Raw genomic sequence first — 12,068 nt, forward strand, 5'->3', positions numbered from 1 at the left:
ATCTTGAAGGTCATTTAGTTCAACTCCTCATTTAGAGAGGGACAAACAGGTTCAGAGAGAAGGTCACCTGCCCAGGGTTATACGGAGTCGTAGCAGGGGAGGGGACAGCTTGTCTTCAAATTTAGATTCATTTCGGTTCATCACATCCCAAGATTTTGTGATGACAGCGTGGGGAAAGAGAATTGAGCCTAACGTGACCCCTCCCCAGGGCGGAGTGTGCAGGATTGTAGTGTCCCCGGTCACTGCCGTGTTGAAAACCCTTTAGTGCCTCTCCGAAGTCCTCAGGATAAAATCCACACTCCCCTTCCTCAACATGCCTCTGGCCCTCAGAGCCATGGACTGGCCTCTGGCATAGCACTTATCAGAGGTTAGTGCCCATGGCCATCTGCCTGTGGGTCCATCCCTTCAGCAGACGTGAGTGTCGCTGGCTGTGGGGATTGAGGGGACCGAGGGGACCGAGCTGTGTCCCCTCTGTTCCCTGGGGCCCAGCCCAGTGCCTGGACCACAGCATGTGCTCATAGAGGGTGTGGAAAGAAGAAGCAAAACAACATAGGAACGCATTTCCTGATACTCCTGAGCCTAGCATGCCCCCTCCCCACCCCAGGTATGCTGGGCCTGCCCCACAGCCAGCGAGAAAAAAAGGTTCTGGGAAGAGTTGCAACAATTCATCTTTATTTCTTATTTTCCTCTGGGCGTGCGGAATCTGGTATATTTCACCCCAGGTATATTTGGGATAGTTGGCTCTTCGCTGGGTCAGGATGGCTGGGTGCCTTCTCCCCCTGGCATAGTTCTCTTCTCTGCAGGGCGAGGGGCAGGGAGCTAGTAGAACCTCGCAATGCCAGCCGCAATGGCAGACCCAGTGGAGCCCAGGATGAATCTGGTCAACCCGGAGAGTCCAGTTGCTCCTGGGAAGAAACAGGGTGAACAGTGTGGGACATGCCTGTCCGGGAAGCTCTGTGGGCAGGACTGTGGGGTCAGAGACTCCAGTGACCCTCAGGAGGGGCTGAGGCTTCGAGACCCCACCCAGTTCCCCTCTCTGTTTCCCAGTACCCTCGGGGTCTTTGTTTGGGGAGAGGCTGCTGCAGGCATGAACTCCCATGGTAAACTCCAGAGCTGGAAGCAGCCTCACTCTTCAGGGAAGGAGGCTGTACCCCAGAGGGGAGGAGATGCCCCAGGTAACCCAGCAAATCTGCTTCAGGCTGAGTCTTCCTGGGCCCACTGTTCCTGGCTTGGGCTCCTTCCCTCCCTCCTCCATCTCCCTCAGAGAAATTCTGAGAGAATGTATAGAGAGAGACAGAGAAACAGAAATTGAGGCCCATAGGACTGAGATTGGGACTGGGTCCTTGGAGGCTCTTGCCCTCCTCATCGCCCTCCCCAGCCAGCCCTGCCAGGATACTTACCCAGTGACTGCAGAGTAGCCACAAGGCTGCCCGGGGCAACTCCACCCCCATTGGCAATGGCTGCTGCGGACATCATCTTGGCTGCTATGGAGGACGAGGTGATTCCCGTCGCAGTGAAGCCCATGACACCGAGCACCATGGGCACAGCCTTCACGGCCACAACTGCAGGGAAGAGGAGCTGGGTCAGTGCGTGGGCTCAGAAGGGACCCCCCAGATACACTGAGTCAGGCTTGGGGACCTCAGGGAATCTGGAGAGAGAGGTGAACTCTGAGCTTGGGAGAGACTATGGGCACAGCCAATAGGCACAAATCAAGGGGAGCACAGCCAGGCGGGGAAAGTAGAGGGAAAAGCTAGTAGGGCCACTGGGCATAGGGCTCTGGGCGAAGCTCTGCTAGGTAGCAGGACCTTCCTTGGGAAAACCACTTGTCCTCGGGGCCTCAGTGTCTGCCCTGGCCAAATGCTGGACCAGGGGAGTGCTTTCCAAGTTTCTTATCTTTGCTGGGGCGCAAATCTCATTAGGGGAGCAGATCTTGCCCAGGAGATTATGTAAGAGGCACATTCACAGTGGCTCAAAGAGACAGCTCTAGGGCTCCGTGGTGTTGCCACAGAGCACGTCGGAAGCAACTAAACCAAGGGGAGCCCCTGGCATCTCTTTCATGTCTACTGTGTTCAATTTCTATTGTTTCACCCTATGCAATCCTGACCATAACCCTGAAAGGGCATTGCTAGCCCTTTCTCTGGAGAGGAAACAGGGGCTCAGAGGAGTTCAAAGACATGCTCAGGGTCACACAGAACGTTCTGCAAAGGGGAAATGGCCTCTGGCCGGCTGCTGCCACACCCTGCCCACACACGCTCCAGCTCCCAGTCTCCAAGTCCCTGCTTCCAGCTTCCAGTGCCATACTTCTAGCTCCTTGTTTCATACTTAGCCCCTCATTCCACCTCCTCCCCTGACCACCCACGTGAGGGAAACCTTGGCATGGACAAGGCCAGCTGCTCCCCAAGTCCACCTCCCTAGGAGCAGGTGGTTACTTGAGCCCCTTCCCCATAGACTCACCTCCTCCAATCACGACTGTAGCAATCCTCCCTGGAAACCAAAAGAACATTCTGTGAGTAGATCCACACTGGCCTCCCCTCCACTTTCTGAGCTAATTGCCCATCCAGCGGGAGGGGCTGCCCCAGGTTGGGAGCCACAGGAAGGGATGACCCCTGTCTACCGTTCTTTGTTTCATTTTGGGAAGTGGAATTTCTGGAGGAGGGTGAGGATCACCGTGGGGTTTGACCCCAGCGCTTGTCCTGAATGAATTTACGTGGCCCTGACCAAGTTGGTTGGTTGGTTGATTGGGGGAAATCAGACGTTTTCTTTTCTGCCTCCCAAGCCAGGTTTAGTTCAAATGAAAAGCAGAACAAAAATGAACAAAATCTTATAGATATCACTAGGAAGGCATGCTACTGTGATGTCAGCTCCCAGTAAATACAGGATACTTGGCAATGAAATCTAGGGCTTGGTGGTTTGACCGGGGCAGGGAGAAGTGAACAGGATGGGTGTCATGCTCTCTGAGCAGGGCTGTTAGCTCATTTGAAGCAGGGTCAGTGTTTATTAGCGAGGGATACCATGACTTTCTCCTATAGTCCAGAAAAAGCTCTTCAGATAGTAATAAGTCCTCATGGTAGAGAAAGATGAGCTTCATTTTGCACTGTGTGCCTGAGTCATGGCAAGCACTGTAGAATGCTTGAATGCCACGTGAGAGCAATGCTTGAATGGAATGAATTGAAAGCTTCTGACTCTTCAAGGTCCATGCCATTGCTCCCTCCTCCAGGAAGCCCTCCCAGATTCTTCCAGGGAGAACTCATCCTTGCTCCTCCATGACTGGAGCCACTCACAGCACTGGGTATACATGGTTTGCTGCCCCACACGGTGAGCCCTTGGGGAGCGGGCAGAGGTTCTCTTCCCCAGCAGCCAGAGGGGCCAGAACTGCAATTTGGGACCAGGAGTTCTAAAGATAGCCAGATGTGCAGGAGTGAGCTCAGCGAGCTCCCAGGGAGAGGCCTTAGAGTGATGGTGGAGGAAGTAAAGAGACACCCCTGAGTGACCAGAAAGGCCACCTGGAGGGGTTATGAGCCCAGGGACTCAGGAATGGATAACCTGGTTAGAAGGTTCAGTTTTATTGGCAGGCAGGAGAGGTGATGTCAAGATGGCTGGCAGCCTAGCAGACCTGGACCCTGACACACAAAAGCCCTCAGGAACTGGCTGCTGTGTGTAGGGGGGGCCTGCCTGTTAGGCTCAGCTGATGGGCATTCATAGGGCAGAGTAGCCTAGCCATTATTTTGTGCCATTCAGAACCTGCCCTACCCTGAGACCTCCCTCCAATTTCTATTCTCCCACTTCTATTAATATTTCTTTTCTTTTTTTTTTTTTTTTTTTTGAGACAGAGTCTTGCTCTGTCACCCAGCCTGGGGTACAGTGGCACAATCTCTGCTCACTGCAATCTCTGCCTCCTGGATTCAAGCAATTCTCCTGCCTCAGCCTCCCAAGTAGCTGGGATTACAGGCATGCACCTCCATGCCTGGCTAATATTTGTATTTTTGGTAGAGATAGGGTTTCACCATGTTGGCCAGGCTGGTCTCAAACTCCTGACCTCGAGTGATCTGCCCTCCTTGGCCTCCCAAAGTGCTGGGATTACAGGTGTAAGCCACTGTGCCTGGCCTATTAATACTTCTTATCATTGTTCATTGTTCTGCCTTCTGTTCCAAGCTTGGAAGCAGCACCCCCACACCCTTCTGTGCTGCCCAGAGCACTTGGACAACAGTAAATTGTCCCAGTTGGTAAATAAGGGACAATATTATCTTCTTATCTTCCTCTGGGGTTGTTACGAGAATTAAACAAATTGACAAACCTCAAGTGCTAGGGTAAGTGACTAGAACATAAAAGCGCTCGCTCAAGTTGAGCTGTTATTACCTTAATTTTATGAATTGCTTGATCTTAAACTGAGAAGTCATCGGCATTTCTGACAAACAGAAAGGACTGCTGGGTGTGGCCCAGGCCCTCACTTGCTCATCACACTTCTCTGTACTGAGTTGGGAGCCCAAAGAGTGGTGTGTGTTGCTGAGGGCCAGTTACCTCCAAGTTGCAAAACAGGGTGCCAGTGAGGGACCCCAGCATGAAGGAGCTAACCTCCAGTGCTCCCAGCAATCGTCTGAGGATAGAGATGTCGGGGCTCAGGGCAGCTGAGGATGACAGGGTCGGCAGAGGGTGAGTGCAGGCTCAAATAGAGGTTAGAGGTTGGGGCAGGGGTCAGAAGTCAGGGTAGGAGTCAGAGGCCCTGTGCCCCCGTTCAAGCCCATGCCATTTGTGCTGGCGGAGTTGGGGGAACCCCTGAATGTCCACCCAGGGAGACAGAAAGGTAAAGGGCAGTGGATACACGCAGAGGAGCACTTGTCAGCAGGTAGAGGCCAGGATTAGATGCTCACCAAATGATACTGATGGATCTCAAGCTTATGGTTCTCAGTGTGGAAAAAAGCAATAGAATGGGATCTACAGCACACCATCCTGCATGTCAGTTAAAACGCATGCAAACAAAACACAATTCCCGTTCTGCAAAAATACATGTGAAAAACAGACACACATTAAATATATTAGAAAGGTTGACTTTGAGGGAGGGGAATTGAGGGTGAAAAGGAAGAAGAATGAGAATAAATAAGACTAGAAAGAGATCTCCCAGAAACCAGTGAAAAAAGTGAGCTAAAGAATCTTGTTAAAATCGATACTCTGGATGTGAGATCCCGCAGGACACAGGGGCCCTGTTGACAAGGTAAACTAAAGGAGATGAATTCTGACGGTAAATCTGGGGGAAGGGAGAGCTGAAGAGAGTGGGACTCAGTGGTAGATAGACCCTTTCCAGATAGGCAGGAGGCCCAGGCCCAGAGGGGAGAGGACCTGGGGAACACCCAGGGCTGGGCACCCGGCCAGAGTCTGCCTGCCCCGGGCCCCCTCCCAGACTGAAAGTCACGGTGGATACCTGCTGTGAGAGGACAGGGCAGGGCAGCAAGGCTGTGGGTGTCCCCCCATTTTCTCTCCCACAGGTCCCTGGACAAGACCCCTGCCCTCCCCAGCTGCCTCCTCGCCCCCAGCACCAGCCCCTCCCAGGAACACTCACCCAGGGGCAAGACTACGGCACAGCCAGAGGCCACCCTGGCCACACCGGTCACTGCTGATGAGGTGAAAGCTGAGGCCACCATGCCTGCTCGGGTTAATTCCGTGGCCTAGAGAGTAAGAGATCCTTAACTTCAGCCAGACCTGCCGAAGGGATGGAGCTCTGAGGACGGGATGGGCACAACCTGGCTTGCCTCCCACTGTCCTGAAAAATGTGAGGAGCTCCAGGGGGCTGGGGAGGCTGCTCTGAGCTTGTGGGGCAGCAGGCCTGGAAAGGATCCTGGCGTGAGGGAGGGAGGCATGTTGAGGAGTTGGGGCTAACAAAGGACCTGTGTTAGATCAGGGCCCTGAGGAACTTTATTTCCCCAGGGGGGCTGCTTTCTTTCTTCTGAAAGTCCCAGCACCAACGTCTTAGACACTTCTGGGACTCCCGTATCTCTCCATGGAGCAATTGAAAAGGCACCAAAATTAGGAAATCAGAACCAACCGCATTTTTAAGGCATATATGGCAGGCGAGGTGCCTGCTCTTATGTAATCTCCTCACTAATGTGAAAAAGATGGGACCCTCCCCCTCCGCATGTTACAGATGAGGGAACGTGATCTGGCTCAGTGATTTGCTCCAGGTCAGAGGCTTCCCATAGGGAAGCAACACCCCAGCCAGGCATGGACTTGCAATGGCTCCGCCTTGGTTCCTCCTAACACTTATCTCTCCCCGCTGCCCACTTTACCCCAAGCCGCCCTCAAGGCCTGAGGAAAACCTGGGCAAGGACAAAGCTAATTGTCCTTAAATTCCAGAGTCCAGGGACAGATGGGGCTCAGGTCCCTTCCCTCCCAAGGCTCCCTGATGAGAACAAAAAGACAGGGCAGAGAGTGGATGTTCAAGGCCTCCCCTCTGCTCCCTGAGCCCACAGCCCACCCAAGTTCGGGGCCACGGGAAGGGTAGCTCCTGCCCGCGCTCCCAGTCTTACCCAGAGAAGGAGAGTTCCTGAGAATGTGAAGCTGACCTCACCGTCTTAAGCTCGGATGTGTTCCCAAAGGGTCTGATCTCAGGCCTTTTAAGCAGCTCCACCCCGACTGAAGCACATTCCCTTGGCACAGGCAACAAATGAGATAGGTTTCATTTTCCAGGAAACCGAAACTGCAGACATCTTTCTCCCCTCATAGCCAGTCAAGAGGAAACTTCAGTTATTTAGAGAAATAGGATTTGCCCATGGCATCAGTCATTGTCAGTTAGTATAAAATGCTTTGTCATTTCATTCAAGATGGGAGTGTGCTCTACGCATAAAGAAGTCATGAGAAGTAAAATCAAAGTTCTATAATAAAATGATACTGTTACTTTCTAATGAAGAAGGTGATTTTCAGAATAATTTAGTCCTTGTGATAGGCAGATGTTCTGTTTTTCAAAAAAGGCTCGACTGAAGGCCCACTGTGCTAGATACTGACTAGGCACTGGGATAGGACTGTAAACAAAACAGACCAAAATATCCATCCTCACAGAGTTTACCAGCAATGGGGGCAAAGTGAACATGATAAATAACTACATGTATAGAATGTTATTTGATGAAGCACTAAAGCAAAAGGAGGTGACGCCGCGAGCCCAGCAGAATTATGGGGGGCAGTCATTCCAGATGGAGGCCACGACAGTGGCAGACCCCGTGTGGCAGGAGCAGCAAGGGGGCCAGTGTGGCCTCAGCAGGTGGGCCAGGGAGAGAGGCCCTGTGAGGCCGCAAAAGCACTGCAAGGACTTGATCTTGTGTCCTGAAGCTATTGCAGGGGATTATCGTCTATACCTTTTGGAGGATGGGGGATGAAGCTGAGAAATGACACGGTCAGGCTCACTCTGCGGCTGCTCTGAGAACAGGCGGAAAAGAAAGCACCAGGTGCTGAAATGTACATTTAAATCTTCCACACGAGTAGTGTGCAGGTTGTAAGATTCAAAATGGAGTCACTTGGGTCAAACCTCGGCAGACAGAGCCAGCAAGGCCATAAGGGAGGGCTGTCACACAAGATGAGGCTCTCCCATTTGCCTGCTAATAGGAACTATCACGAGAAATGTTTCCAAACTGCAGTTTATTACATGGGCCACACAAGGACAGCTTGAAGCACAAGGAGAGTGAGCCAGTTATGCAAAAACACTTGCCTGGCACAGTGTCTCACACACCCAATCCAAAACTGCAGGAACCTGACCATTACTCCAAGATTCCCAGTCCTACCTAACAACTCACCAGGACTTGTACGATGCTGCCAGCACCAATAAACTTACTCTCTTTCTTTCTTCCTTCCTTCCTTCCTTCCTTTCTTCTTTCTTTCTTTCTTTCTTTCTTTCTTTCTTTCTTTCTTTCTTTCTCTCTTTCTTTCTTTCTCTTTTCTTTGTTTCTCTTTCTTTCTTTCTTTCTTTTCCTTTCTTTCTCTTTCTTTCTTTCGTTTTCTTTCTTTCTTCTTTCTTTCTCTCTTTCTTTTCTTTTCTTTTCTTTTTTTTGATGGGAGTTTTGCTCTTGTTGCCCAGGTTGGAGTGCAGTGGTGCAATCTTGGCTCACTGCAACCTCCACCTCCCGGGTTCAAGTGATTCTCCTGCCTCAGCCTCCCGAGTAGCTGGGATTAAAGGCACCTGCCACCATGCCCGTCTGATTTTTTGTATTTTTAGTAGAGACGGGGTTTCACCATGTTGGCCAGGCTGATCTCAAACTCCTGACATCAGGTGATCCTCCTGCCTCAGCCTCCCAAGTAGCTGGGATTACAGGCATACGCTTTTGGACGTGGAATCACGGCTATTAAACTTCCTTTCAAAACAACTTGCATAAGTTTTATAAAACAAATTGTATCGAACTGTCTTTCAAAACAACTTGCATAACAGCCTCTTTCTCTAAAAACTCCCTAATTTTTTCCTTTGTTTTCCAAAACGAAAAGGCCACCCTGGTCCATATTTATGTTGTGGGGTTGCAATCCTACTTCTTGTGTATTATTTCCAAGTAAAACTATTTTACTTAAAGATTTGTCTCTCTCTCTCTCTCTCTCTCTTTTTATGTTGACACAAATGTGACATCAACAGGTTGCTTCAACTAGTTTAAGCCACACTGATGGTGATCTATACTCCTATTCAGGGGTCCAGCAGGTGTCCACTCTGGTGTTCTCTGTGGGAAGGGCCCCCCGGGAGGCTGTATATTCAGAAATCTACAGGCCCCTGTGCAGCTACTACATCAGTACCAGAGACTCTGCAAATTAGCATAATGAATGTATGTTTGTGATGTCATCAGGCTCCATGTCCTAACCAAAGGCTGGGTGGGGGTCACCCTAATGCTGAGGCTCAAATCACTTCTGGATGGAACAATCCACGGCCAGCATAGGGACACAGTTTTTATCCAGCAGTTCTATACAATTTCAATAGTAAATTCAACTTCTTTCTTCAAAAGGCATCTATGACCATCTCCTCTCCACTCACCCTCAAATGGTGGTTTCTTATGTCATCAAGAAGTCTTCTCAACATCAAATCCACCAACCCCCAGCATCTATATCCATATCTACATCCATATACTCTGCCTTCTCTCCGTTTCTGTGGATGAACTATCCCAGTTCCTAAAGATTGTATCCCCTCTTGCCTACTCAAAGACTTAATCTTGCAACTATCCTCTCCCTCTCCCAAATTCCCAAGCATATAGACCTGGGCTTGGCTGTGTTCTTAGAGGAGCTGACTCCAGATGCTTTAAGCAGCTTCACCCCAACAGAAGCACAAGCCCAAGCGATGCAGGCAGCAAATGAGAGAGGATTTGTTTTCCCAGGAAACCTTAACTGCAGACATTTTTCTCCTTTCTTTTCCAGTAAAGAAGAAAATCTAATTATTATAGAGCTCAATTTCCAATCACTTTCTTGACCCTAAGATCTCACCATTTTTCTGCTGCCATTATGGCAAATTGTTGAGAGAGACATTTACACTGGCTCTTTTTCAGCTCACAGACACTCTTAAAGAGATGCACTGTATAGAATATAAAGTGTTTTCAGGCATCCAAAAAAGTATAGATGATAATATAATGCTTATGCGCCCACCACTCAGCTCAAGAACTCAAACATTACAGAAACAATGAAAACAACCTGCAAATCGCTTCCTAGTCTCCTTTCTCTGCCTCCCTCTCCGGAACTGACAGCTGGCTCTTCTCATGCATGTCTTTATACTTTTACCACATGTGAATGTCAAATGCAGAACTTCCTTGGCAGTTGTTGGATGCTTGAGGGCATTTCAGGCCAGGGTCAAAGACAGGAAGCAGTAATGAAACAGGGCCAGGAGCGTCCAGTCCCCAACCTTTCCTGGGAGGATGTGCTAAGAACTGTAAAACCAGCTCTAAAAGAAGTAGAGGAATTAGGGAGTAGAGACTGCAGAGAAAGGAAAAGAGAGAGAGAGAATGAGGGATAATTTGTGGACTGTGCCTTTCCCTGAGCCCCATGATGAGAGGAGGGGAGGGCTCTGCCCACCCAGAGCTAAATGGTACCCATGTGGAAAGCATGACTTCAATCCCTTGGAATTTTTTTCTTTCTCTTTTTCTTTTCTTTTTTTTCTTTCTTTCCTTTTTTTTCTTTTCTTTTCTTTCTTTCTTTCTTTCTTTCTTTTTTGAGATGGAGCCTCCTTCCGTCACCCAGGCTGGAGTGCAGTGGCACAGTCTCAGCTCACTGCAACCTCTGCCTCCCAGGTTCCAGTGATTCTCCTGCCTCAGCCTCCTGAGTAACCGGAATTACAGGCACCTGCCACCACACTTGGCTGATTTTTTCTGCATTTTTAGTAGAGACAGGGTTTCACCATGTTGGCCAGGCTGGTCTCCAACACCTGACCTCAAGTGATCTGCCCACTTCGGCCTCCCAAAGTGCTGGGATTACAGGTGGGAGCCACTGTGCCTGGCCTTGAATCCCTTGGAATTTGAGGGCAACAAGCACAGTTGTCTGAGTTGGGTCTATACAGTCTAAGGGCAGAAGGCTGTGGTTAGAAGGCTGCCCCGGGCAGGAGGGCAGGAAGCCTACTCTGGGGGTAAGCTGCCCCTTTAGAGTCTGGCACTGTGTTTTCCCTGAGCCAGATGTGGCACCAACCCAATGCAGCTGAGAAGGATGTGGCCATGATCACCACCCAGAGGGTCGAGAGGAGCCGAGAGTGGTGGACTGTTCGAAAGCTGCAGTCCAGTACAGGATTGGAGCTGTCCAGCCAGATGTGGCAAACCCTTGTCAAGGATGCTGCGATGAGGGTCCCTGCTGATGGAAGAACTGACAGAGAGAATTAGCAGTGGGAATCTTCCCCACGAGCGGGCATCAGAGACAGAGCACAGCAGTGTCCCTGTGAGTGTGTTCTTGTACCCAACAAGCCCTATGCTGAGGGCTTCACCTGTGTTAAGTACTTGAATCCTCACAACAACCCCATGAAGAGGTACCGCCATCCCCATTTCACAGATGAGTCATGAGGAGGGTCCTTCATCAGTTCCCCACAGGGCCTTCCCACATCCATTGCCTTTTTCTGCTGGGTGCTCCACACTGAGGCAGATACCCTCTTGGCTAAGCTTGGCTGAGTCCTGCCAAGATAACTAAAGCCCATTACCTTTCCAAGGCCTTCATGCAACCCTCAGCAATGCAGGCTTCCTCTCCCTGCCAAGCACAGATAGTTCCAGCCTGTGTTCACCTGCAAATGGGTGGCCCTAGCCAGTCTCTGACTGGTGAGTGGCAGATGCAGGACTAACTATCTCACACACACCCTACCCCCTGGGGCTCCAAGAGAGGAACCAAGAAAAGCCAAAGCACCTTCAAGCCCTGTGGGGAAAACTCCATGACAACAGGGGCTCTGTAGTATTAACAATGTATTACAGCACTTAGAGCATCAAGGGCGCTCAAAAAATACTTGAATGAATTCCTCTAAAAGCACTTTTTCCAATGAATCCTAAGCTCTCCCTCATACAGGCTACATGTGAGTGATAAGAGCTGACAGTCACAGATTTGTTATGCTTTCTTAAAATAAATCCCCAAGAGGCATGTCCAGCAGCTCTCTTTGAAACTGGGGATCCTTATTTTCCAACGTTCTCAGCTTTGAGGTTTATGTTGAAATTCCTCAGAGGAAGAGTACAAGATAGCTGAATAGGAACAGCTCCAGTCTACAGCTCCCAGCGAGATCGACACAGAAGACGGGTGATTTCTACATTTCCAACTGTGGTACCTGGTTCATCTCATTGGGACTGGTTGGACAGTGAGTGCAGCCCACAGAGGGCGAGCCGAAGTAGGGTGGGGCATCGCCTCACCCGGGAAGCACAAGGGGTTGGGGGATTTCCCTTTCTTAGCCAAGTGAAGCCGTGAGTGACTGTACCTGGAGGAATGGTACACTCTTGCCCAAATACTGCACTTTTCCCATGGTCTTTGCAACCAGCAGACCAGGAGATTCCCTCCTATGCCTGGTTCGGCAGGTCCCAAACCCACAGAAAGCAGCAGTCTGAGATCAACCTAGGATGCTGAAGCGTGGTGGGGGGAGGGGCGTCCACCATTGCTGAGGCTTGAGTAGG

At 50.4% G+C, this 12,068-nt stretch overlaps 1 protein-coding gene across 8 annotated transcripts; it reads right to left on the reverse strand.

Annotated features, from left to right (window-relative positions):
- Positions 1 to 650: 650 nt before the first annotated feature.
- IFI27 (interferon, alpha-inducible protein 27) lies at positions 651 to 6,583 on the reverse strand. Of its 8 annotated transcripts, none has more exons than XM_011991720.1 (6): positions 6,519 to 6,561; positions 5,555 to 5,694; positions 5,417 to 5,419; positions 2,455 to 2,480; positions 1,401 to 1,562; positions 651 to 905 (listed from the first exon to the last, which is right to left on the reverse strand). In XM_011991720.1, the coding sequence occupies exons 5-6, from the start codon at positions 1,537 to 1,539 to the stop codon at positions 820 to 822; spliced, it is 225 nt and encodes a 74-aa protein (XP_011847110.1). In that variant the 5' UTR covers positions 1,540 to 1,562; positions 2,455 to 2,480; positions 5,417 to 5,419; positions 5,555 to 5,694; positions 6,519 to 6,561; the 3' UTR covers positions 651 to 819. The 8 variants fall into 8 exon arrangements, with proteins under 8 accessions (XP_011847110.1, XP_011847111.1, XP_011847106.1 ...); XM_011991721.1 differs by having other exon boundaries at positions 5,555 to 5,660; positions 6,519 to 6,555; XM_011991716.1 differs by lacking the exon at positions 5,417 to 5,419 and having other exon boundaries at positions 2,455 to 2,484; positions 5,555 to 5,660; positions 6,555 to 6,583.
- Positions 6,584 to 12,068: the final 5,485 nt, after the last annotated feature.

Source organism: Mandrillus leucophaeus, unplaced genomic scaffold (assembly GCF_000951045.1).
Source record: "Mandrillus leucophaeus isolate KB7577 unplaced genomic scaffold, Mleu.le_1.0 Scaffold4, whole genome shotgun sequence".
Classification (NCBI taxonomy): domain Eukaryota; kingdom Metazoa; phylum Chordata; class Mammalia; order Primates; family Cercopithecidae; genus Mandrillus; species Mandrillus leucophaeus.

Excerpts from the sequence above, each read along its gene's own strand:
- IFI27 (XM_011991716.1), bottom strand. The coding sequence starts at position 5,636 with ATGGTGGCCTCAGCTTTCACCTCATCAGCAGTGACCGGTGTGGCCAGG. Across the intron at positions 2,485-5,554 it reads TGCCGTAGTCTTGCCCCTGG|GGAGGATTGCTACAGTCGTG; the intron begins GTGAGTGTTCCT and ends TTTGGTTTCCAG. Across the intron at positions 1,563-2,454 it reads TACAGTCGTGATTGGAGGAG|TTGTGGCCGTGAAGGCTGTG; the intron begins GTGAGTCTATGG and ends TCTTCCCTGCAG.